This window comes from Canis lupus, chromosome 27 (assembly GCF_003254725.2).
Source record: "Canis lupus dingo isolate Sandy chromosome 27, ASM325472v2, whole genome shotgun sequence".
Classification (NCBI taxonomy): domain Eukaryota; kingdom Metazoa; phylum Chordata; class Mammalia; order Carnivora; family Canidae; genus Canis; species Canis lupus.
Genome location: NC_064269.1, coordinates 9,063,998 through 9,087,940, shown reverse-complemented (window position 1 = coordinate 9,087,940; position 23,943 = coordinate 9,063,998). Strand labels below are relative to the sequence as shown.

The window sequence follows — 23,943 nt, the reverse complement described above, 5'->3', positions numbered from 1 at the left end:
CCTCTGTAAATCAACTGTTCAAATGCTCATGAAACTGGCCCTGGTTGGAATAGACAGTAAAGTTATAAAACTGAATAAGTTCTAAAAGGAAAGATGAGAAGAAAAGGGACAGGATCAAAGCCAGAGACGCACAATATTTAAGGGATGGGCAGAGAAAGGGCATCCTATGCCTAGGTGAAGGTTGTTATGAATCAGAAGGCCAATAAAGGAGAAAATACTTGGTCTACCACTGCCAACTTGGAAAAGCTTTGCAAATTCAATAACCTAGCCACATATTATTAGGCACATTTTATTTCAGTAACTATTCATGATAGATGACAACTTTTTAGGGTCAAGGATGTGGATCTTACATAGGCCTATGACCTTGATTACGTTTGAAGTGTATAATACTCGGATGGAAAAAAAAAATTGCATGAGAGAAGCTACAGGAAATAAAATAGATTGAATGAAAGAATAGAATTTACTGATGATAGACTCACGGGTAACCTAAGTAAATAATTCATTTTCCTTCCAGCAATAGTTATTTTCCATATAAGGCCAGCAATGTCTCTGCAACATTTATCAAGCAACAAAAGTGTAAACTCTAAAATGTACAAAGAATTTCAAATGACTCATGGAAACCTGTTACAAAATCAACCACAAGAGTTTTCTAACTACTAATTAACTTTGAGCAAAGTCAGGCCATAAAAACTAGGCCATTTGGTGAGAAAACTGGCAGAAAGTTGATGAGACTTTGAGAGCTTAGAATTGGGGGGGGGGGGTGATTTTTTTTTTTTTTTTTAACAGATTCAGAAATGTCTCTGGAGGTGGTTTATAAAACGGCCAAGAGCCCAGATTTTAAATGCTTGGGTTTGAACCCCAGCTCTGCCACTTACATCCTACGTGTGATTTTGGATTAATTATTTAATCATCCTGTGTCTGAGTAAAAGAGTGGTAATAGTTGCTAGAGTGGTAATGAGGATTACATGACTGAATGTAAAGCATTTAGAACTGTGCCTAGCACATAAAAATCACTATGTACACATTTATTAAATGAAAATTGTGGTAACTGATCATGTCACTAAAACGCCTCTGGAATTTCTAATTTAGTTAAGTCCTATGAGCTTTGGGGGAGAGTTCACTGAGAGAAAACGATATTTTTTTTCCCTCATTTTTTTTCTTCTTCTTTATTCTCCTATCTCCCTCTGCCCATCCTATATTGTTTTCTCTTTATATTAAACACAATTCTCTCTGGACACCTGGGTGGCTCAGTCAGCTAAGCATCCCACTCTTGATCTCAGTTCCGGCCTTGATCTCAGGGTTGTGAGTTCAAGCACTAAGTGTGGAGCCTATTTAAAAGAAAGAAAATTCTCTCTATTCTTTAGGATACTGGATATTTTCTTAAAAGTAACTTCCACATGTCTAATGATGCATATTCATGGTTGTTTTCTCACTTATGATTGGTCTCAATGTTTTCTTTTTTTCATACGGAAACTCAATAAACAAGAATATGTGCTTCAGGATTTTTATTCCCTTAATGCCAACAGTTCTTAGTCATGCCGCTTCGAAGAATGAAGAAGTAGACCAAACGAAGAGCAGTGGGCAGCAAGGTAAAGTTTATTGAACAATAATAGTACAAAGGACCCAGGGAGGTTGGGGACCCGAGAGGGTTGCCCTTTTGGTGTTCACATTTACGGGTTTTTATAAGCTCTTTCCAGGAACTATTTTGAGCATCCTCAGTGTGGGTCTCTGTGGACTGGTGGCTAACGTGTGACAATCGGGGCTTTGATCATGCACCTGTCTACCTGTTGGGTTATTGTTCCTATGTTGCTGGTCTCTTGCGCTCACATCCGGAGACGACCCGCCTCAACTTGTGATACTGACAACTGTTTTACAGTTAATTGTTCTGTTTTAGGATGTTTTGTAAAAGTCACTTTTGCAGAGGCGGCTAGACAGGATGCTATTGTGGTCTTGTCTAAGCTGTAAAACAGGATGCTAGTGCGATTTGGTCTTGGCTATCTGGGCTTTTTTGCTTTCTTGCTGGGGACCCTGGGCCTGACTACCTGGGTGTCCAATTAACCTCTAACATACAGGAGAGTAAAATGCACAGGCAATTTAGTGTCATCATAATAATTCTGCTACGTTAGTGGAAAAAACATAAAAAAGTTTCGATGGCAAGTGTAGGACAATGACTATAACAAGGATTTCAAACATACCGTCTGGCCCTTTCCGGGAGTCCAAATGGACCCATCCATCACCAGCTTCTCTGAACACAGCTCTGCAGACACACCATCCCGGAAACCTGCGGTTCACGTGCCTGCAAAGTAGAAATCCCTTTGCATGCGTCCTATGGCTCTTTTTAAGTCTCCAGGAATGCATTCTTTTATACTCTGCCTCAGTTTTATTTTAGTCCTTTCTCTGCAGCCTCGGGTTAGTAATAGTCTTTCGCGCTGCATTACAGCAGAGTTTCCCTCTAACCCTAGCGTGGTTCTTTGGCTTCTTTTGCATTTTTGATGCGGAGGACTAAGCCTCCGTGGTCCAAAGGGACTGCGCGCTCCAGGTCCTCCTGCGACCACACCCTGTCTGTGCTGGTGCAGGCGGGGGTAGAGGGCGCTTCTCTCGCCTCCTAACCTCTCTTGATGCGGAAATCCTCCTGCCTTTTGTGAACACGTTGCTCTACATCTCCCTCTTTTTTCTTCTGTGGCTTATTATCTACGAGTTTTGCCTCTTTTCTCTGTGCTCCCCCCGCCCCCCCCCCCCCCGAGAGGACACGTCCCTTACTTTGGAGTCCGAGTAATTGATGCTTGAAGATCCTGCACTGGCTCCACGTAGCCTGGCCCGCAGGGTTCCCGGGCTGAGCCGCGGTGGCGGCTGTCCCCTCCGCAGTGACACGGGTCAAAGGCGTCCAAGGCTGACCTCAGAGAGCTGCCCCGCTCGGAGGCAGGTTCGGGGAGCCCCGTCCACCGCCCCCGCCCCCGCCCCCACCCCCACCCCGCGGGCCCTCGCCTCCTCCTCCCCGAGGTCACGGGCTTGCAGAGCGCCGACGTCAACGACTCCGGCTCGCGTCCCGACTTCCTTCTGGGAGCCTAATGAACCCGGGGGAAGTTTAATCATTCCGCAGCGAGCCCGGCTCGCTCACTGGGCATGCTCAGTGGCCGGCCCCGCGCGGCTGGCGAGAGGTTGGGCTCGCGCGCAGGGCTCGCAGGGCTCGGCTCCCAGCAGTGCGGGCCGCCCCCGCCGCCCCCGCCGCCCGCCCCGCGCGCCCGGCCCTCCCCGCGCGGACGCAGGGCCCCGTGGCAGCGCCCTGGGTCCGGAACCCGGGAGCCCCCAACTTCGCGCCAAGTTCGGAGCCGCCTTTTGGGGGAGCCATGCAAATGATGACCAGGGACGTTCTGCTAGGAATGGAGGAGGAGGAGGACGACGACGACGGGGATATCGGTGAGCGGGGGCTTCCCCGGCGGGGGCCGGCGGCCGGACAAGTTGGGGACTGCGCGGGGGCGCGGCGCCCGGGGGCTCGCAGAGGCGCGGGAGGACCGGCGGGGGGAGCAGCGGGGGGAGCAGCGGAGGAGCAGTGGGGGAGCAGCGGAGGGAGCAGCGGAGGAGTAGCGTGGGGAGCAGCGGGGGGAGCACTGGAGGAGCAGCGGGGGGAGCAGTAGAGGAGCAGCGTGGGGAGCAGCGGGGGTAAGCAGCGTGGGGAGAAGTGGAGGAGCGGCGGAGGAGCAGCGTGGGGAGAAGTGGAGGAGCAGCGGGAGGAGCAGCGGAGGGAGCCCGCGCCGCCGTCCTGGGGCCCCGGCGCAGCTCAGCTGCGGGAGGGGTGGGGGGGCGCCCCCGGGAAGGCCGGGGATGGGGTGAGGATGGGATGGGGGTGGGGGGCGCGGCCCCTGAGCGGCGGTGAGAGTACGGGTGGGACCTTGGCGCCGGGGCAGCAACTTCGGGGTCACTCCCTGCCCCCCGCACCTGCGCTGGGGCTTGCGGAGAGCGGAGAGAGGCGCGGGGCGGGGGCCGGGGCGCGGGGCTGCGCGGCCCACCTGTGCCCGCCTTAAAGCGAAAGCTGGGAGCGGCGCGGGAGGCGGGGTGGGGGCCGGGTGGGGCCCCCGGGAACGGATTTGCGGCCGCGGGGGGCGGCCCGGGAGGCTTTCTTCAGCCGCAGAGCCCGCGGGGGAAGTGATTGGAGGAGGAAGCCCTGGTTGGGGCGGATCTCGGGACATTTCCTCCGAGGGCGAGGGCCGGAGCTGGGGTGGGGTGGGGTGCAGGCCTGGGGGGCAGGCCTGGGGGGCAGGCCTGGGGGTTATCATTTCTAGTTACAGTTTAAAATGTGCAGGGGTTGTAGACGGAGCGAAGGGAGAACTGTTTAATGGGGATGGGGGGGGGGACAATTGGGGCCAGCGAATGAGCACACGCGGGGCCTCCAGAACCTGGCAACTACATTTGCGAGCTGGTCTGTTCAGCAGCTCTGGAGCCTGCCTCTTGCTCCCAGGCTCAGTTTAAAACATAACAGTTCTTGCTCATGTCCTAAAGCCCCCCCTTCTTTTTCTTGAATAACTTTAGAAGTCCCTTAATTTTAGGAGCTAGATGTGGTTTTTCTTTTCTTTTATTCATTCATTCATTCATTCATTCATTCATAGATGTGGTTTTTCTTTTCTTTCTTTTCTTATTCATTCATTCATTCATTCATTCATTCTAGATGTGGTTTTCCTTTATCATTTTTTCCCCCAGCCGGATTGAGATACAGTTTACATGTAACATTTGTACTACCCATTGAGTGCATACCCTTCTATGTTGCAAAATGATTACCGCCGTAGCTTTATATTTTTTTAAAATATTTTTTTATTTATTATTTATGATAGACATAGAGAGAGAGAGAGGCAGAGACACAGGCAGAGGGAGAAGCAGGCTCCATGCTAGGAGCCTGACGCGGGACTCGATCCCGGGACTCCAGGATCGTGCCCCGGGCCAAAGGCAGGTGCTAAAACACTGAGCCACCCAGGGGTCCCCCGCCGTAGCTTTAACCAGCGCCTCTGTAACCTCATGATTACCGTTTCCTTTTTTGTGGTGAGAACATTTTAAGGCCCAGCATCTTAGCAACTTTCCAGTACAGGATGCAGTATTAATGATAATAATCACTATGCTGTACTTCAGACCCCCAGAACTTGGCCTTACAGCTGGAAGTTTGTGCCTTTTGACCAACATCCCCTCCTCCCCTCCTCATCCTGCTGTTTCTAGGAGTTCAGCTTTTTGTAGATTTCACCTGGAAGTGACACACAGTAATTGTCTTTGTCAGGCTTATTTCACTTAGCATGATGTCCTTCAGGTTCCACCCATGTTGTCCCAAACAGCGGGATTTCCCTCATTCTCATGGCTGACTAATATCCCATTGCCCACATGCAAGGAAGGAGGAGGGTGGTGGTGGTGATGGTGGTGGTGGTGGTAGTGATGGTGATGATGCTGGTGATGATTTTATATATATGTGCACACACACACACACACACACACACACTACATCTTCCTTATCCATTCCTCTATACTTAGACAGTTTTTTTTAAAGGAAAGAATGATAGGATCAAATATGCGTTAGGATAGATCTTCCTGGCAGCATGTTGGAAAATGGATTGGAGTGGGAAGGAGGTAGAGGTAGACTTTTCTAGTAGTCAGGTTTGGAAATGCCTACAGTGGTCATGGGAATAGAGAAGAGTGGTCTGAAAATTTAGGAAAGAGGTGACATCATGGAGGCCTCAAAGACCCACCGCTTCCAGCAAACAAGGTGACTCTTGGACTTGAGCTGAATAATTAGGTGGAAAGTGATGGCAGGTGTGCAGGAGGGAGACTTTTCTATCATTCCAAAAAATCTTACACTTTTCTCCTCTGCTTTGGTTCAGACCATTTCCCTTCCTTAGTAATACCAGACTTGGCTCCTCTGTTTCTCAGTGGCTCACTCTCCTTCCAAGCCTGCCACGAACCTAGAAAGCTATTACTGATCTTTATGGCCCAAAGTGCCCACCAATAAATTTGTCACACCCCTTATTTTTCTGTTCTACACAATTAGCATTCACTTTGTATTTTGTCTTTGTTGTTGATTATCTTTATACCCACAACTAGAGTGTAAATTTCTTGGGCACTGGGACTAGATCACTTGGGTCTTCGAGAGATCATACAAAATATCCCAAACTTTGTAGACATTCACTGTTATAATTTTTTTTTTTTAAGTTTTCTTCCTCACCCTTCCTCTAACATGTAAGTTCCCTGAAGGCAGGTGTCTTGCATGCTTTGTGTTCTATGCCCCTCATGCCTAGAATGGTGCTTGTTATTCAGTAGAAGCCAAGCAAATCATTGTTGAAAGACTCATGGTAAGTGAATTGCTCCTTTTAGTTTGATTAACTTTATGCTCAGTGGTTTTATGGTCCTAGTAGAATTCTCTTCTATGGCACTTTGAGATGACCTGTTATCTGTTGATTGTACATAGTTTATCAGGTACTCTGCTAGGTTGCGGGGTCCTTGACCTCTCTTACCTCACTATCTAGGAAGGAGGCAGATACACAAATAGATAATTGTAGTAGTCTGTGATTAATGCTGTAATCAAGATGTGCACCAGGATCAGTGGTGGTACCAAGGAGAAAGCAAGGCATCTTGCTGAGGGGATTCTTCAGACGCAGTGCCTGAAGCAGCCCTGGGAAGAATGAGACATAGACCAGGCGGAGGGCTAGGACAACGATGTGTCTTGAGCATTCCTAAATGTGACTTCTCAAAAAAAAAAAAAAAAAAAAACCTTTATGCTGTCCTTATTTGCGGTGGCACGAAGGAGATAGTCTGTACCAGGAGAATGACAGTTAAAAAACAACAACAAAAAACTATCCTTAAAGCTTTTCTCTTTGAGTATAGTTTTGCCCTTTTTAAAATAAACCTGTTCTTTTCAGTTCAAATCTCCAGTCACTATCTTCTATGTTTTAACTTTCAAGTCAAAAAATTGCTTTCTAAAATGTTTGCCATCTCCTCTTATAATTCCCATTGTTCTTTAAATCTGGCCCAAACAGCTCCAAAAAAGTTCCACACACACACCCCATTCTTTTTTTTTCTCAAGAGGTTGCAGTAGTCACACATGTTGATTGCTCTACCTTTTTTTTTTTCTTTCAGAAACCAGTAACTTTAGACCAAAAGCTCCTGGGAAGGTTTCTGTCAGAGATACTATTTTATTTTATTTTATTTTATTTTTTAATTTTATTTCTTATTTATTTATGATAGTCACAGAGAGAGAGAGAGTGAGAGGCAGAGACACAGGCAGAGGGAGAAGCAGGCTCCATGCACCGGGAGCCCGACGTGGGATTCGATCCCGGGTCTCCCGGATCGCGCCCTGGGCCAAAGGCAGGCGCCAAACTGCTGCGCCACCCAGGGATCCCCCAGAGATACTATTTTAAATTCCAACATTCTGGAAGGGAGATTATACTACATTATTTAAAAATCCCATAGTCTAGCCTTAAGTTGAAAGGTGGTCTTCAACTTTCAAGGTGGTACCCGTAGTAGGTTAGATTAAAATGATTACGTTTTAATAAAAGTTTCCACTCTAGCTAATACTTTAGGTTTTCATCTGTTATCATATTTATCAGTTTGTGTTTGGTATTGTAGCTGATTCAATATATCTTAAGGAAGAGGTTATACAGTCGCAGAGAGAGGAGTGCTATCTTACTCACCTTTGTACACCGCAGCCTGCCTATCACAATGCTTTTCACAGTAGATATTCAACAAACACTTGCTAAGGGACTGTTTTTTAGATTTTAATGGAAGCTTTGTATGCCTAAGATTAAAGCTTGATTGCTTCTGTGATACAATGTAGTCAGGGCTTGGTCTGTGCAAAAATTACCAGTTTTAGACCAGAAAAACATCCTTTCCAATTACCTTCAACCAAGGAAATGTACTTCTTGCCTGATTGGTAACTCCTATGTAAAGATAGAGATGGTGAGAATTTAATACAATCAGCTGATTGTCTTAAGTCATGATCATCATTGTTATTACTGCTTTTCCTTTAGTTTTTGCCTTGCTTTATAATACTGCAACTAAAATTAATTAGAATCCCAGTTTAGAGGATACTAGATGAAAATGTCAACCATGGGATAGTGTCTGGATATGTACTGAAGAGCAATTCAGATACTCCTCAGCCAAAACATCAGATGGAATGTGTGCATGGAAGACAAGTTAAAGGGTTAATAGGCAACTTTCTCTGCCGTGGTATTTATTACTGCCCTGGCTACATGTCTGAATGCTAACTGAAAGAACTTGCTGCAGTAAGTTATTCAGTAGCTAAAAATACGAATGAAAGAAAATATATTCTTTTGTGAAGTCCAGATGTGGCTTTTATCGTTAATGCTTTTAATCTAGGACATTGAAACTCTACTATTTCCCACATTATTTAAAAATACAAATACTTGAAATTGAGGGGAAAAAGGATATTGATCTTTAAAATTATCCTTTTTAAAACCTTAATTTTAACTTTGGCAGACCTTTAGCCATAGGTCAGTCATGCAAGTAGATGTTCTTTCACAAAGCACAATTATGCAGATTATAGGCTTGTTTATAAAGCTTGGTATATATAAACTAAGAACCTAAGATTGTGTTTACATAATTGAATTTTTTATAATTTCTCCAGACAGTCTATCTAGAGTATTTGAAAAATAATCTTTGGCTTGGTACAGAGAAAATGATGGCTAAATTTTTCTTGGGGCGTCACTTAGACACAGCTTTAAGCATTTTTTTTTTCTTGATTTGTGCTGTTTTTAATAGAAATTATTCCCTGCTAAAGTCTAAACAAACATTATACTCTTCTCACATGTAACCTCAGACCTTTAACATTATATTTTAAAAGTTTGTTTATATAATGATCTGAAACAACTGCATTCACTTCTTTTGTAGCATTTTATTTCTTTCTGCTGTTACTTATTAAATAAACAAGCCCTGGGTGCCTCTTATTTGTGTAAAAGACAAGATCCCCTTTCTAAAAAAAAAAAAAAAAGAAAAGAAAAACAAACAAAACCCTTAGAAACAATGATACACTAAAGGAAGAGTATAAATTCATGGATCATAGATACTACCTAGGAAAACTAGGGTTAAAGAGAGAGGGTGCTAAGTGAATCCCTGGAGAGGGGGATGGGGAGGGCGGACTAAGTGAAGGCCACATTGATGCAGAGCAGGGCTGAGGGAGAGGAATGACTGGCAGTCAGAAGACCTGAGTTTGGGTTGGCTTTGCCACTTAGAATCTATTACCTGAGGCAAGTTTCTAGGCTTCTCTAAGCCTGTTTCTTCAGCCTGGTGGGGATGCTAGGAGGATGCCAGGTGTATGTCCAGCGCTGGGTGTGGGGCCTTTCACTCACCCTCCACAACTGGCAGTTACAAGGTCACCATCATAATGAATTCATGTATTTCAGTGCTACTTTCTTCGTTTCTTTAAAAGATCTCACCTCATTTTATTTTAATTCCAGTGTAAGAAATGGCTACTCAGCCTCAGAGATCCCTAAATTCTGTCCCCTTAAACATTGCTGTTTTGTGTGGCCCTTGTCACATCATGTGTGCAGGAGCTGCCCACTAAGTGTCAGGTTAAGGATGACCATGACGGGGGCTCTGCTGCAGACACGTGTTTAAAGATAAAGGAGTCAAAGAATAGCATGTGGTTTCTGCAAAGAGATAATTATTGTGAGCTTTTTTTTCTTCTTCTTCTTCTTCTCTCTCTCTCTTTCTCTTTCTCTCTCTCAGATCTTCAGACTGACTGACAATGTTTTCCAAATTCCAGGAAACCTATTTTAGGAGGAATCTCTTTCAGGGAATCTTAGCAAAAGATCCTAAGGGCTGACACCTAGCAGGCTCCCCGTAAATTGCTCATACATGTAGAGATTATTTTTCCATCAGTCATACCTGTAGCTTATCCCATTGTTTCAATTGCTGTCAGGCAGTTTCTAGCCAAAGTATTTGTGCTCCTGTGTGTCATCAGATAATTGTATGTACAAGAAGTGAGGAAGGAGACATTTAAGAAGTACATAGGTTTTGGGGACACCTGGGTGGCTCAGTGGTTGAACACCTGCCCTTGGCCCAAAGCATGATCCTGGAGTCCCAGGATCTAGTCCCACATCGGGCTCCCTGCATGGAGCCTGCTTCTCCCTCTGCCTATGTCTCTGCCTCTCTCTCTCTCTCTGTCTCTCATGAATAAATAAAATCTTAAAAAAAAAAGAAGAAGTAAATAGGTTTTATTACCAATTGAATATCATAGGAGAACAGAGGAGGGGAAGATCAGTGATGAGATTCTCAGTGGTCAGGGTTCTCCATGATTCGACTATTACTACTGAAGTTGGAAACGTGGAGAATCATTCAGATATTTGCCTTTCAGCAGAAGGGAGGGCAGTCAGGTGGTACATGGTGGGCATGATTGTTGACCTGATGTTAAAAACCCATTTGACTTTACATCCATCCCATCGCCCCCTTTCCAGTTCTTGACCATGCTGTGTGCAGACAGTTTTGGCTCTTCATTCTCTAAATGTCCTCAGAATCGGAAATGACCCGGTGTCTCTGAGAGAGGACCTTCTTGGCCACCTTGTTATGCTGGCACACCCAAACTCCGTTCTCAGAGGGCTCTGGGGATGCCTTGTGACTCTACATCCCTGTGGGTCTGATGGGAAAGAGAAGAGGCCTGGCCTCAGCTCCCCTGTCTGAGGGAGCCCTCCATGAGTGTGGGTATTAGGGACCAGGTGAAAGTGCTCTTTTCTTGAGTTTTGGATCTGTAGGCGAAAACCTGAATTTGATTAGAAGTACTTATACTGGAGATGAAAAGAAAAGGATGACTTTTCCCCTTGTTGAAAGCTGATTTCCGCCATCTGTTGTAGATAACCTCACCTTACCTTGGCCAGAGATATGGACTGGCATCTTGTACTGTGGCTGTCCATGGTGAGGAAGAGATGGGTCTCTCCGTTGGCCTGTGGGTCCTTTCTATTTATCCCCCATTGGCTCCTTTTTCTGCTCCTCAGAGTTCTTTATCTGACCTCTGTCCCACTGCTCTCCTCAGACAAATTGCCTGGCCCTGCCCAGAGATAGAGACGACCACTGCTTACACTTCAGTTTTAGACAGATGTGATTCAAATTCTAGCCCAGACATTCACTAGCCGTGTGACCTTGAGTCATTAACAGCTCTCCCCTCCTCTCTAAAATGGAGTTGATATTAGAACCTACTTCAAGGGTGACTCCATCAAAATGATGTAATTAAAAAAAAAAATCTTACTTGGCAGAGTTGTGGTAACTGATGAGCCAAAAGCCCTCCATAATTAGAAGCTAATGTTGTTAATACTATGGGTAGCAATTTTTACCTATATCTCAACCCAGATTTACCTCTTCTGTTTTTCACTGGAGGTTTTATTTTTCCCCCAAGGCTGTACCTTCCATTTATATAGCTCATTGTTTGTCTTTGCCTTTTTCATTAAACTATGAGCATCTTGAGAACTGTCACCTCACTGAGCAGCATAGTGCTTGGCACATGATAGAGGATCAATAAATTCTTATTGAATGAGTAAATGGATGAAAGACTTTGATTATCAAAGGATTATGGTAGATTGAAAAGATAGGCCTTTGCATAAAGACCAACCCTTGGGCAGGTTTTTATAACTTTGGAGCCTTGGCTTCCGTATCAGAAAAATGTCATAGAGGTAATATAGAAAGGGTAATGATACTTTATAGAATTGTTATAAGGCTTAATAATATATAAAAGGACAAGGGACAGTTCCTGGCACATAATAGACCAACAAATAATGGAGTCATTTGTAAAGCAACCAAAAGTGGAGAAATACACAGTGACTAGTGTAACTTAAGTTAGATTTTCCAGTAGATACATTTCACAACAGTATCATCCCTTTGAATATATATAATTTTAGTAACAAAGGTAAGAGAATATACTATAAAGATTCATAATGAAATTTAAATGATACTTTGATAGCTTTTACACTAAAGAAATGCAGAAGAAATAAGAGCATTTCTTAATCTAGCGACTTTAAGATTTTAAAAGTATCTCGAATTAGAATCTAAAGAGTAGGGATCCCTATCCCTGGGTGGCTCAGCGGTTTGTCGCCTGCCTTCGGCCCAGGGAGCGATCCTGGAGTCCCGGGATCGAGTCCCACATCGGGCTCCCTGCATGGAGCCTGCTTCTCCCTCTGCCTGTGTCTCTGCCTCTCTCTCTCTCTATCATGAATAAATAAGTAAATCTTAAAAAAAAGAATTATAAAAAAAAAGAATCTAAAGAGTAGTGTTCTTAATATTGATCCTGTGAAATTTTAATAAGGTAAACATTTAAGGAAACATGCATTTGTATTTATTTTAGAGAGAGTGGGAGTGCGTGTGCACTAGTGGGAGGAGGGACGGGGTGGAGGGAGAGAGAAGCAGAGAGAAGCAGACAAGGGGCTCAATCCCATAACACTGAGATCATGACCTGATCTGAAATCAAGAGTCTGATGCTTAACCAACTGAGCCACCCAGGCGCTCCTAAAATATGCAGTTTTAAAATAAATATATAGTATTTACTTATGATTTGAATAGTCAGTTATTTTAAATAGAAAAATTCTGAAATGTCTCATTTGCCCACAGGGCTAAAATTTCTCTTTACTAAGTATTATTGAGAAGTTTGAAGTCTAATAAAACCTGTTAAAAGACATGAATATGGGGACACCTGGGTGGCTCAGTGGTTGAGTGTCTGCCTTTGGCTCAGGCTGTGATCCTGGAGTCCTGGGATCGAGTCCTGCGTTGGGCTCCCCGCATGGAGCCTGCCTCTCCCTCTGCCTATGTCTCTGCCTCTCTCTGTGTCTCTCATGAATAAATAAACAAAATCTTTAAAAAATATTAAAAAAGACTTTAAAAAAAGACATGAATATGATACAGAGCAAGATGATGAAACTGAAGATGAGCACACAAATCATTACCTTTATGGTTTGAATTGTTTTGAATTTAGTGATATAAAAAATAAAACAATCTCTACCTAATTTACAAAATAGGTATATGAAATGATATATTTCCTTTTGTGTGTTTGAAGTTTGGGAGTGATATGCCTATACCCAGCTGCTAGATCTTAAACAACCCCCCCCCCCGGCCCCCCAGCAGCATCAACCCTAAGAAAAGTTAGATGTCCTATTCCGTTTGGGCAGATTAAAGCAAAAATGAAAGGAGGAAAGCTGTTTTTATCTCCAGGGTTAAAATTATTTGCTCTGTAGTTAGGTGTTCATTAGAAGTGACTCTCCAATAAAAGTGAAAATGTCATCTTTGGTTACTGCACTTAGAATTGTAGTTCTTGTTGTCCATGGATTTCATCCTATATTCCAGATTGTCAGACTGTCTCATATTTCCTTATTCCATTTAAATAGCATTTAGTAGCTGTGGGGTGCATGCTTCTATAACCAGCACATTGCAGCTTACAAATCATAGAGGAGATGTGAACATTTCTAACAGGCCTTGTCATCTACTCTAAGGGTCAGCAACACAGTAAATGGCTTTTGAGCAATGGGGTAATCATGGTTTTCCTGAGAATTACAGTTGCCTAAACTGTGGCTAGTGGCTTGTTTCATACTCCAAGATACTTATTTTGAAGAGTTCAGTCACAATCTTGACTAAGTTATTTGGCACACGCACAAAAATCCCTTTGAAGGCTGATTGTGGAATTTGCTACTAGTGGGCTTCAGACATCAGGACCGTTGTTGCTCTTTTAAAAAGACGTGTGTAGGGATGCCTGTGTGGCTCAGTCTGCTGAGCGTCTGACTCTAGATTTCGGCTCAGGTCATCTCAGGGTGATGAGATCGAGCCCTGTGTCAGGCTCTGTGCTGAGTGTGGAGCCTGCTTGAGGATTCTCTGTCTGCCTCTCCCTCTGCCCCCCTCCTGTCCTTGCCTGTTCCATTTGCTTGAGCATGTGCGAGTGTGCTCTCTCTCTCTCTCAAAACAAAATAAAAAGGATGTGCCTAGAGATTTCGCTGAGCATAGAGCACCAAATTGATGTCTTCTCACAATCTTTACTGAAGACCTCTTGTGGGTCATGTAGTATTTGAGGTCTGAGGATGTAGAACAGAGAGAGAGGAGAGCATATTTCAGCTTTATGAAACTTGTTTTCTGATAAATGATAAAATAAAAACCAGCAATGCAGAAATCCATTCATTCACCCGGTGTCTGTTCAGCACCTTCTATGTGCCAGGCATTGTGCTCTGTGCTAGGAACTCAACAGTATGCAAGACAGAAATGGCCTCTTGCCCCCAACGAGGAGACTGACTGGCAGGGAAGACAGACATGCTGACAGATTACCACAAAAAAAAAAAAAAAAAAAAAGATTACCACCAAATTGTATTTAAAGATTGTGAAAAAAGAGACCGAAGCAGGATAAGCACAGTTGAGACCAGGCCTTGGGTGTTTCCAAAGCCAGTTCAAGGAGAAGGGCCCTCCCTGGAGGATGGCTGACAAGTACAGCTGTTATTTTCATAATTCTAAAAATAACATGGCCTTAGAGTGTCATCTTTAAAAAGGCCTATGAGAAGGCTCAAAATGAACATTAGATTCATGTGTCAAGCACAAGTGTTTTCAGGCTCACAACTCCACTTGGGCTGTGCTGGGGCAGCCCTCCAGGCAGAAGCTTTGTTTATATTGATTTTTACAGCTGTTAGTGCACTTGCTAAAGTGAGGAAGTAGCTCTGTTGCTGTTTGGTGCTGTGCCCCTCTGCTCCTTGGTAGATTGGCCAAACTATTCGCACCAAGTTGGAAAGCCACAAAATTCTGTAGGTCGCTCCCAGTTCCCTTTAACTCTTCCTTTGTAGCTCAATTTAGCACAATACTCTCCCTTCCTTAAGTTAAAGACGGGCCTGAGAGATTGGGCTGCGGGCAATGCTGTGCACTTTGCCTGTGTTGACAGCGGAGGAGGAAAGAGTGAAGGAGCAGGTCCATCTTGTCCTCATGTTCCACGTTTTTCTCTCCTCACTTGAATGGGGCAGGCAGCTAGCAAAGAGGGCCTTTCTTGGGTTTTCAGCCAGGAACTGATTCTCCATTCACCCTGCCCTGCTTTGCTAAGGGATGTGACTCATTTGAAGGGCCTGATTTTGGCTGGGTCTCATAACCAAGCCCTGGAGGCATGAGTCAGAATTTGTGTGACGGTGGGAAAGCCCCACAGGAACCCTGTGGGGCTCTGTTGGAGACCTTCCTCCTGAGAGGTCCTAATACTATACACTTACACTCTAGAAGTCCTTCTGTGTAAAAAGCCAAAGTACCCTGGTACTAGAATACGAATGAAGATGCAAATTAAAACTTGGTTTGTTTTCAGTTGCTAGGGCAGAAAGAAATGGATGCAAATTCTGTTTTCATTTACTCTTAAAAAATCCTGTTTCTTTTCTGTGTTAAAGTCTTTCATACATAAATGAAGTCCAGCAACCAATGTAATTGTGTTACTAAACTTATTGTTTTAGCCATTGCATCTTATTCCTTCCAAATCAGGAATATTTTCTTTATAAATGCCACTGAGATCAAGTATAAAAGATGGTACCAGCAACCCTTGGCCATGCTTTTACCTGAACCCTCTATTTTTAGCACGTTTATGGAATCCTGTGGTGTTTTGGTTTTTGTTTTTTGTGTTTTTTTTTCTTTTTTTCTTTTTTTTTTTTTACATTTAAAGGGCATATTTTACATACAGTAAAATGCAAAGATAGCCGTTCAGTTTGTTAACTTTTGACAAATTTTATAATCATCACCCACAACCAGAGGACACTTCCATTGCTCTCTCAAGGGTTGTCTTCCTCCCCTAGTCTAGGGGAACACTGAATGACTCCTACAATAAATTGGTTTCCCTGTTCTTGAGCTGCATGTAAATAGAATACTACAGAATGTAGTCTCTTGTGCGCCTGGCTTCTTACCATAATATTTTTGGAGATTCAGCCGTGTTTTCTGGATATCAGTCATAGTCCATTATATTTTATATATAAGAATATCTGGAAAAATATTTTGATTTTTTAAAAAATTTTATTTATTCACGATAGACATACAGAGAGAGAGAGAGAAAGAGAGAGACAGAGACACAGGCAGAGGGAGAAGCAGGCTCCATACAGGGAGCCCAACATGGGACTCGATCCCAGGACTCCAGGATCACGCCCTGGGCCCATGGCAGGCGCTTAAACCACTGAGCCACCCAGGCTGCCCCAATGTCTTGTTTGTTTGTTTTTCCCTAATATTTTGAATTAAATCATGAACTAGTACATCTCTCATAGATAGCAAACTAATAATACTTAACCTTTTAATTTTATTTTTCCTTTAAAGTCAGGTATTTTTTAGTTATTTTAATAATCCCTTTAGCATTTCATTTTATGCAATGCCTTGCCCCTAATAGGAGGAAAGCCAGTGTTTTCTTAAGATGGAAGGGAATGTGTAAGAAGTAACTCCTCTCTCATTTTATAGAAATTCAGGTTTTAATTGCCGTGCTGTGATTGTGCAACATGCCTGCGTGTTCATTGTGAGCGTTAGCCCACTGGCGATCTTACTGATGAGTCTGATACCAGCCCAAAGTGGATTTTTTTTGTGGATGCGTTCCTTCCATGCAGGGAGTTCAAGCGTAATCCGTGATTTTTCCAGAAGGTCAGCTCTTATTGATGTTTTTCACTGATTAAAAATATTCTAAACAGATATTATCAGCCTCATTTGGTAACTGAAGAGCTCTGAGAACAGAAAAGTAAGGGTGACCTATCCGAAATGAAGGAGCGATTCAATCCTGGTGCAGGATATTAGATTCCAAAATATTTGTTCAAGCACATGTGTTCCAAGTTCCCAGAGAAGTTATTGACGCTGACGTTATTTCCCTTCAGGATGACTCATGATTTTTTGAGTCTGCTTTCCACTGTTAGTCATCTGCACTGCTTGGGTTAAAGCAGGCTTTTACTCTGCCTGGATTCCAGCCTCCACAGACCCCACTCCTCTCCCACCCCCCACCCCCCTTGATTCCCACCTCTTGGCTCAGCCACACAACAGTCTCTGCAACCCATTCTGACTCCAGCCAGGAAGGATTTTAAACTTCAGCATTTAGTAGCAGTCCAGCATTAACCTTGTCTTTGTGTTTCCAGTTTTGATGATTTGGCCTGTCCTACCCCCCACCCCAGCCGGCCCCCCGCCAAGTTGCCCAAACCCCTTTCTCAGAAACATGCTTAGGACGTTTATTATTCTTCGTTCTTTATTATTTATTCTCCAGACTCTTTATTCTTCACATTCCATCTTACTCAGAGATGTCTTCTATTTGCCCTCCTCCCCTGGATGTGAAGTCCTCCCTGCACCCCCGGTGGTGCTCCCTGCCCCTGCTTGTGGCACACCCTGATAATGGCCTGCCTCGTGTCCCCAGATTTACTAACTCTACTTCTGTTTTCTCCTTTAGCTGTTCCACCAGTGGCGTCTTAAATCTCAGACCCCAAATTGTGATCCAAGGGCCGTATCTCTTTTCGGGCCACTAACTTAGTCATGGTGCACTGGCTGCTGTAAGTGGGGCCGTGAGTAAGAGTGGGATACAGTTTCCTGCGGTAACAGATAGGAGACTGCACTTTAACCCGACACCTAAGAAAGATCAGGTGTTTACTGGAATGTGGGAAAACCACCACCTGAGCAGTAGAAATCAGCACCTCACATTAAACAATTCTACTCAAAAGCAGCTCCCTGATGTTGGGGAGTGACCTAGTTTTGAGCAGCAGGGTACCTGAAGCAAAGCTAGCACTCCGCAGGAAGTGCTGATGGCTGGAGCTGTGAGCCTTGTTCTTCAGTGTGGAAATGGAGATTTTCTCAATCTTGTGCATATACTTAAAAAAAAAAAAAAAAAAAAGTGCTCTAGTCAAAATTTTCCAGTATTTGAAAATGTTCTGGGAGTCTCACAAGTTGAGAACCACCACTCTTGCCTTTTTCCTTCTCTGACTGCTGGTCTTCCTGAACTGGCCTGCCTGTCTGTCTGCACATTTCTTGGTTACCACATCCTCTCGCAGGTGGCTTTCCTCCTGGCTCCTGCCCTGGGTTTATTCCCTAGCACTTGGTCTGCCCTTGAGGCTGACTTCATTCCTCCCAGGCAGGCAGGCTCTGAACTGCAGATCTTTACTAAAGGCCCTATTCTGGATCATACCAGGTCAGCCTGTTTTTGGAAATGAAAGGCTATCTATGAAGGGAAGAGGGATCTTGTTAGCCTTCAGAGAGGGAAATTAGTTCTAGGTGAATGCACAGCCAAAACAGTCCTCATCTTGTTGTCACAGAACCTAGACATCGGTCTGAATTTTAAGGAAAAAAAAAAAAAAAGTGGTAACTGTTATAGAACAGGTAAACTGTAGGGCTTATTGTCCAACTAGAGCTAGCGTGTGCCACCACCATTTGTTTTATTAAGCTTCATGAACTCTCAAAGTGGATTGGAAAGGTTCCCTTCTGAATTTTTTACTTTATAAAATGAGCCAGGTTATGGTGTTTCACATGCCTTTCAAAAAGGTTGATTGTGACTTCTGACTTTCAATCTGCAGCTGGTCTAGAAAAGTATAGAGGAATCAATATTTTACAAATATATGTAGAAGATCCATCACCTGTGACTTCTGTACATCATGTTTATTTGTCCACCAGGAGTGAGAAATAATTTAAAGAATAAAATAATTGCGACCAATTGCTTTGTGACTTTTTAAAGCCTAAGTGCATTTGCTGTATGGAGGAGTCACCTTGGCCATGCATTCTGAACTCGTAAAACCACCACTTTCTCAGTGTCATCCAGCATAAGTACCTAGAATAAAACATTTAATATTTTACATATATCTCTCCTGATATGTAAAGCGATAATGGCATTTACCTGATTTCTTGGTCTTATTAGAGATGTTTGTAGATAAGTCTTTAGTGTAGAGAGAGTCAGACCTAGTGTAATTGCCTTCTCATTTGTAGCGAGTTGCCTCCTGAAAATGCGCAGTGTCGAGAAAATAGAGCTCATTTTCTCATAGAAATTATGTATAAAGGGAGATTATACTAAGGGCCCTTTGTCCTTTGTTTTATAGAAATAGTTGCAAATACTTTATATAGTATAATATAAATGCTATACAAAACTTTCCTGGGACCTTAAAAATTGATGGGACAGGGAAATATAGTAGTAATATAAAATCACATTTGATCGTTGATGACAGACTAGTAAGTTTCTATTCATGTTCTTCACGATTCCTGCCTTATTTTTATTATAACTATTAGAAGGTGGATAGATGAAAGGCTTTTTATTTATTTATTTATTTATTTTTTTTTTTGATGAAAGGCTTTTTAGAGGAGAGTATTTGTGAGGCATCTTTGAGGAGACTTGCGGGAGCCTCAGGCATAGAGGATGTCCTTTTGGAGAAACTGATCAGAAATAATGCTGATCACTCCACATCTGTTTTCCATAGTGTGCAAGCCCTAGGACTATAGGGGTTCTTCACTTGGGGTCTGTAGGTCTTCATGCGTGGTCTTGGGGGCAGGAGAGTTTTTGGATCCCCAGGCTGTATGGAAACTGTGTTTTATTGCATATTTACAAGTCTCTGCTGAAGGGAATCCTTAACTTTCATCAGATTCTTAAGGGGTGAGGTCCTGGGTGGCTCAGTGGTTGAGCATCTGCCTTTGGCTCAGGTTGTGATCCTGAGTCCTGGGATCAAGTCCTGCATCGGGCTCCCTGCAGGGAGGCTGCTTCTCCCTCTCCCTCTGCCTCTGTCTCTGCTTTTCTCTCTGTGTGTCTCATGGATAAATAAATAAAATCTTAAAAAAAAAAAATTCTTTAGGGGCTCCTTGATCCAAAAGGACTGAATTGCCAGTTCAATAAAAACTGGGACAGTTACGATACAGTGTTAAGCTTTGTCAACTGCACAGTGGTGTAAATTGTTAACCAACATTGCTGCCTTTGAAATTAAAAACCTTTGTTTTCCTGTGCTATGCTCATCAGCAACCACACTGATAATTCCCACGGTCCACCTGCTTTGCGGTGTGTGCACTACAATGGATTTCCTTAGGTAGGGGTACTGGGGGAAAGACCAGAAAAGGGATAGAGGATGTCATTGTTTTTTTATATTTCTTGATGTGTGACTTCCTGTTTTAATTGAGAATCTCTGGTCATAGGAGACAGCCAAACCCTCAGGTTTCATGGAAGGGACTCCTGGTAGCTCCATGCTCTCCTTGTAGCCAAGTGGTGGTGGTGGTTTCCCACCTGTTAATCTGCTTTCACCATGTCATCTACAGGAAGAAAGTGCTCTGGTAACTTCTCCCTTGAAATCTCACCAAACAGCTCTCATGGAATTATGAACCAATCCCTGAAGCTACCATTTTGGGCATAATTTGCAGGGATTGTAGAAGTTACTTTGGCTGCAAAAATGACAGTGGGGACTATACACACTTCTTTTGAACTTTTATATTATCTTCTTTTTTTTTTTAAAAGATTTTATTTATTTATTCATGAGAGACACAGAGAGAGAGAGAGAGGCAGAGACACAGGCAGAGGGAGAAGCAGGCCCCATGCAGGGAGCCCGACGTGGGACTCGATCCCGGGTCTCCAGGATCACGCCCTGGGCTGAAGGCAGCGCTAAACCGCTGAGCCACCCGGGCTGCCCATATATTATTATCTTCAAAAACCACTGTGGCAGTGACATTTATCTGTCAACTTAGTGTATTAAAATGTAACGTTTCATATTCATAATAATCTAATGGTTTTATGTTTGCTTTTCTTAATATAAAAATTGGAGATATGTTCTATTGCTCTGTCTTAATAAAAACACCTGATTTTTCATTAGAATCCTCTTCTCATTAGGTTGGTGGTGTTAGTGGCTCTTTCTAGAAAAATTATGGCTAAATCCGTGCTTTCACTGCTTTCCTGTGTGTGTGTGAAATACACAAATGTTTTTTTCAAATATTTCTCCAGTATAAACCAATAGAAAAGACGTTGGGAAGAGTTTCTGATGTGAGCATGACTAAATTAAAATCTTTATTCTGCTACTTACTAGCTGTTCAACCTTCAGTAAGTTGGTGAATCTCTCAGCCGTTTTTTATTATGAAGATAAAATGAGATAATGTTCTTAAAGGATTTAGTACTGTGCCTGGGACTCATAGCTGTTTATATTAGCCAAATTATGCAAATCTCATGATTTCAAATAAAATTATTATAATATGTACAAGAAGTTAATTACAGGCATTCATGAATGGGCCCATGGCTAATTATTACGCCTATAGAATGAATCCATTTATTGTAATTTTGCATAGATTCTCTTGGGTAGGATTTCAGAAGTTAGATTGACATTTTAGTCAAAAAAATCAAGAATATTATTAAGTTGACAGAGATAGCATATGGTACATTAATATTACTAATAAGCATTGCTTGTGTTGCTGAATTAGGTCTGAAAATATCAAGAGGGAAATTAGCTTAAAGCACTGAATTTTCAAGTCTGTCTGAGTGTAAGTACACAGTACGTCTTTAATTGATTTTATTCCTCAGGTGACTGTATTCAGTTTTTACTGGGGCTCAATTTTCATAATTTTGTAATATGAATGAATAAAAATGAATATAGTCATTTACCTTTTATAATAAATGGTTCTGATCAGAATTGTTAAATCAACTACATTCTTTGGAGCCAAGACACAAACTTATTGGAAGTTTACTTTGTGGTTTTTGGTTTTCTTGCACTTTCCAGTGTAATCCTTTCTGGGTTCCTTAGGATTTTTTTAACCTGGGTCAATATAGTGTCTGAAATATTTATACACTTGGGAATTCAAGTCAAAATAAACATTGCTATTAGGAAAAAGTAACGGGACAGAGGTTGCTGGGCTTTAAAAAGGAAGCTGACAAGTAGGCTATAATAATGTAGAAAGGCCAGCTGTGGAAATGGGTAGAGCGAGAATCTGAGTGGATTTAGGGAATTCATTCTTATAATTAACCTAATGGTGTAGATTATTAAACACTTAATGAGGTCCAAATATAGACTTTTTCCTAAGAATGTTTAAAAATAGACAAGATAATGATTGGTATGACTTTGATAGCTATAGTGCTGCTTCAAATGGGGATAGACCAGATGACTTCACATGGGTCAGTTCTACTTCCTTTCCTTTTTTTTTTTTTTTTTAAAGAGAGAAAGAGAGGGAGAGGGAGAGCATGAGCAGGGGGCAGAGGGAGAGAGAGAAGCAGATTCCCCACAGAGCAGGGAGCCTGATGTAGGGCTCGATCCCAGGACCCCTGAGATGATGACCCGAGCTGAAGGCAGACACTTAACCAACTGAGCCACCCGGGCACCCCTGTATCCTACTTTCTAATGAAATCCGTTAACCCAGATTTAAGCATCTGCTGTATGTCTATCAATGTTAAAAACTAAGAAAGTACCTTAAAAAGAGTGGCAGGTATAATTGTAAATATTTTATATGTATTAACATATTTAATAGTTATAATAGTGCAATTAAGTAGGTACTATTATTATAATAACCATTTTATGGATGATAAGATTGAGGGTCAGGAAAGTTAAGTAGTTTGCTGTAGTCACACAGCAAGTATACGGTGAAGGCAGGATTGAAACTTTGGCTCAGTCATTAAGCTGATTCCTAGGCAGTCTAGTTATGGATATATACATGAAAAATAAGAACAGCATAAATATTTGATTAATGTACTAGGGGATTATGAATCTTATTTCATAATATAGACTCTCATTGCCATTAATTTTGTTTTATCCACTTGAAAATCCTGCTAATTTCTTCCTAGATGGAAAACTGATCTAGATATGACAGTAGTTCTTAGAGTTAATGGAAGGAAAAACTTGGAGAAATACTGCCATAAAGTTATTTTTTTTCTGGCATGTATATATAATGGTAATAACATCATTTCATATAGATGTGGCATTTTGCAGTTAACAGAACACTTGTGTTTTATTTGATTCTTACAACAATTATGTAAAGTTGGCAGAACATCTATTTTATGGATGACAAAGCTGAAGTGCTAAGTCACCCTGAACTTTTGCTATTACACTGTTATTCAGTTTAGAAATTTTCCACCAGGGGTGCCTGGGTGACTCAGTCGGTTAAGTGTCTGACTCTTGGCTTTGGCTCAAGTCATGATCTCATGGGTCTTTAGATGGAGCCCCTAGTTGGGCTCTGTGCTCAGCAGGGAGTCTGCTTGAAGATTCTTGTCCTCCCCTCCCCACCCCCTCAAATAAATCTTAAAAACAAAAGAAAAGAAAAAGAAACCTTCCACCAAGGTTTACATTACTTTATATGAGATAGTAAAGAAAATGTATTTTATTATCATAAAACTTTTTATTTTTTTAATTTTTATTTATTTATTTTTTAAAGATTTTATTTATTGATTCACAAGAGACACACACAGAGAGAGAAAGGCAGAGACAAAGGCAGAGGGAGAAGCAGGCTCCAGGTGGGGAGCCTGATGTGGGACTCGATCCTGGGACTCCAGGATCACACCCTGAGATGAAGGCAGGCTCTAAACTGCTGAGCCATCCAGGGATCCCCTATCATAAAACTTTTTAGAAAAAATAAAACCAGGACTTTGAGAGTACGTTGACCTGAAGGAACATGGAGGAAGACCCAAGCAAAAGTCATTTAAACAAAGGGTTTTGCCACTAACTAGTGCATGTGGGGCCCCACTGAGTCTTAGAAGACTATTCCAATTCAGGGATATCTGGTCTGGGCCCATTTAACTGGCCTTAGCCAAAAATAAGACCTGCAATGTATAATACCTCTTTTTGTGAGGGTAAGTCTACTGTGGAAATGGAATCCTGAGTCAGGATTGTCATCCAGTGATGTAGCTTAACCTTTCTGGTCTAAAAGTTGTCTTAAAATCATAATAATATCTATCAGTGGTACCAGATAGGACTTTTTGTGAGAATGAAATGATAGAATAGATGTTAAACTGCTCTCAAAGATTCTGAATTGCAGGCTGATAGAGAGCATCGTCTCACCTGCTGTAATGTCCTGGTTCTGGAATGCCTTGTAAATATA

At 42.6% G+C, this 23,943-nt stretch overlaps 1 protein-coding gene and 1 long non-coding RNA gene across 9 annotated transcripts in view; one reads left to right on the top strand and one right to left on the bottom strand.

Moving 5' to 3' along the window:
* LOC112678216 (uncharacterized) overlaps window positions 1-2,966 on the bottom strand; it is a 51,676-nt gene extending 48,710 nt beyond the window's left edge. For all 6 annotated transcript variants that reach the window (XR_007406558.1, XR_007406559.1, XR_007406554.1 and 3 more), the window contains exons 1-2: window positions 2,761-2,966; window positions 2,196-2,296 (exon numbers count right to left, since the gene is read on the bottom strand). This is a non-coding gene — a long non-coding RNA (uncharacterized LOC112678216). The remainder of the gene's footprint in view (window positions 1-2,195; window positions 2,297-2,760) is intronic.
* Window positions 1,502-23,943, top strand: part of ANO6 (anoctamin 6) — a 186,014-nt gene continuing 163,572 nt past the window's right edge. The window contains exon 1 of one of the 3 annotated variants that reach the window (XM_049102767.1): window positions 1,502-1,589. In XM_049102767.1, coding sequence (XP_048958724.1) covers window positions 1,517-1,589 — 73 coding nt within the window. In that variant the 5' untranslated portion in view covers window positions 1,502-1,516. Of the gene's footprint in view, window positions 1,590-3,089; window positions 3,418-23,943 lie in introns of those variants that run through there. The other 2 variants (XM_025477352.3, XM_025477353.3) reach the window with 2 other exon arrangements.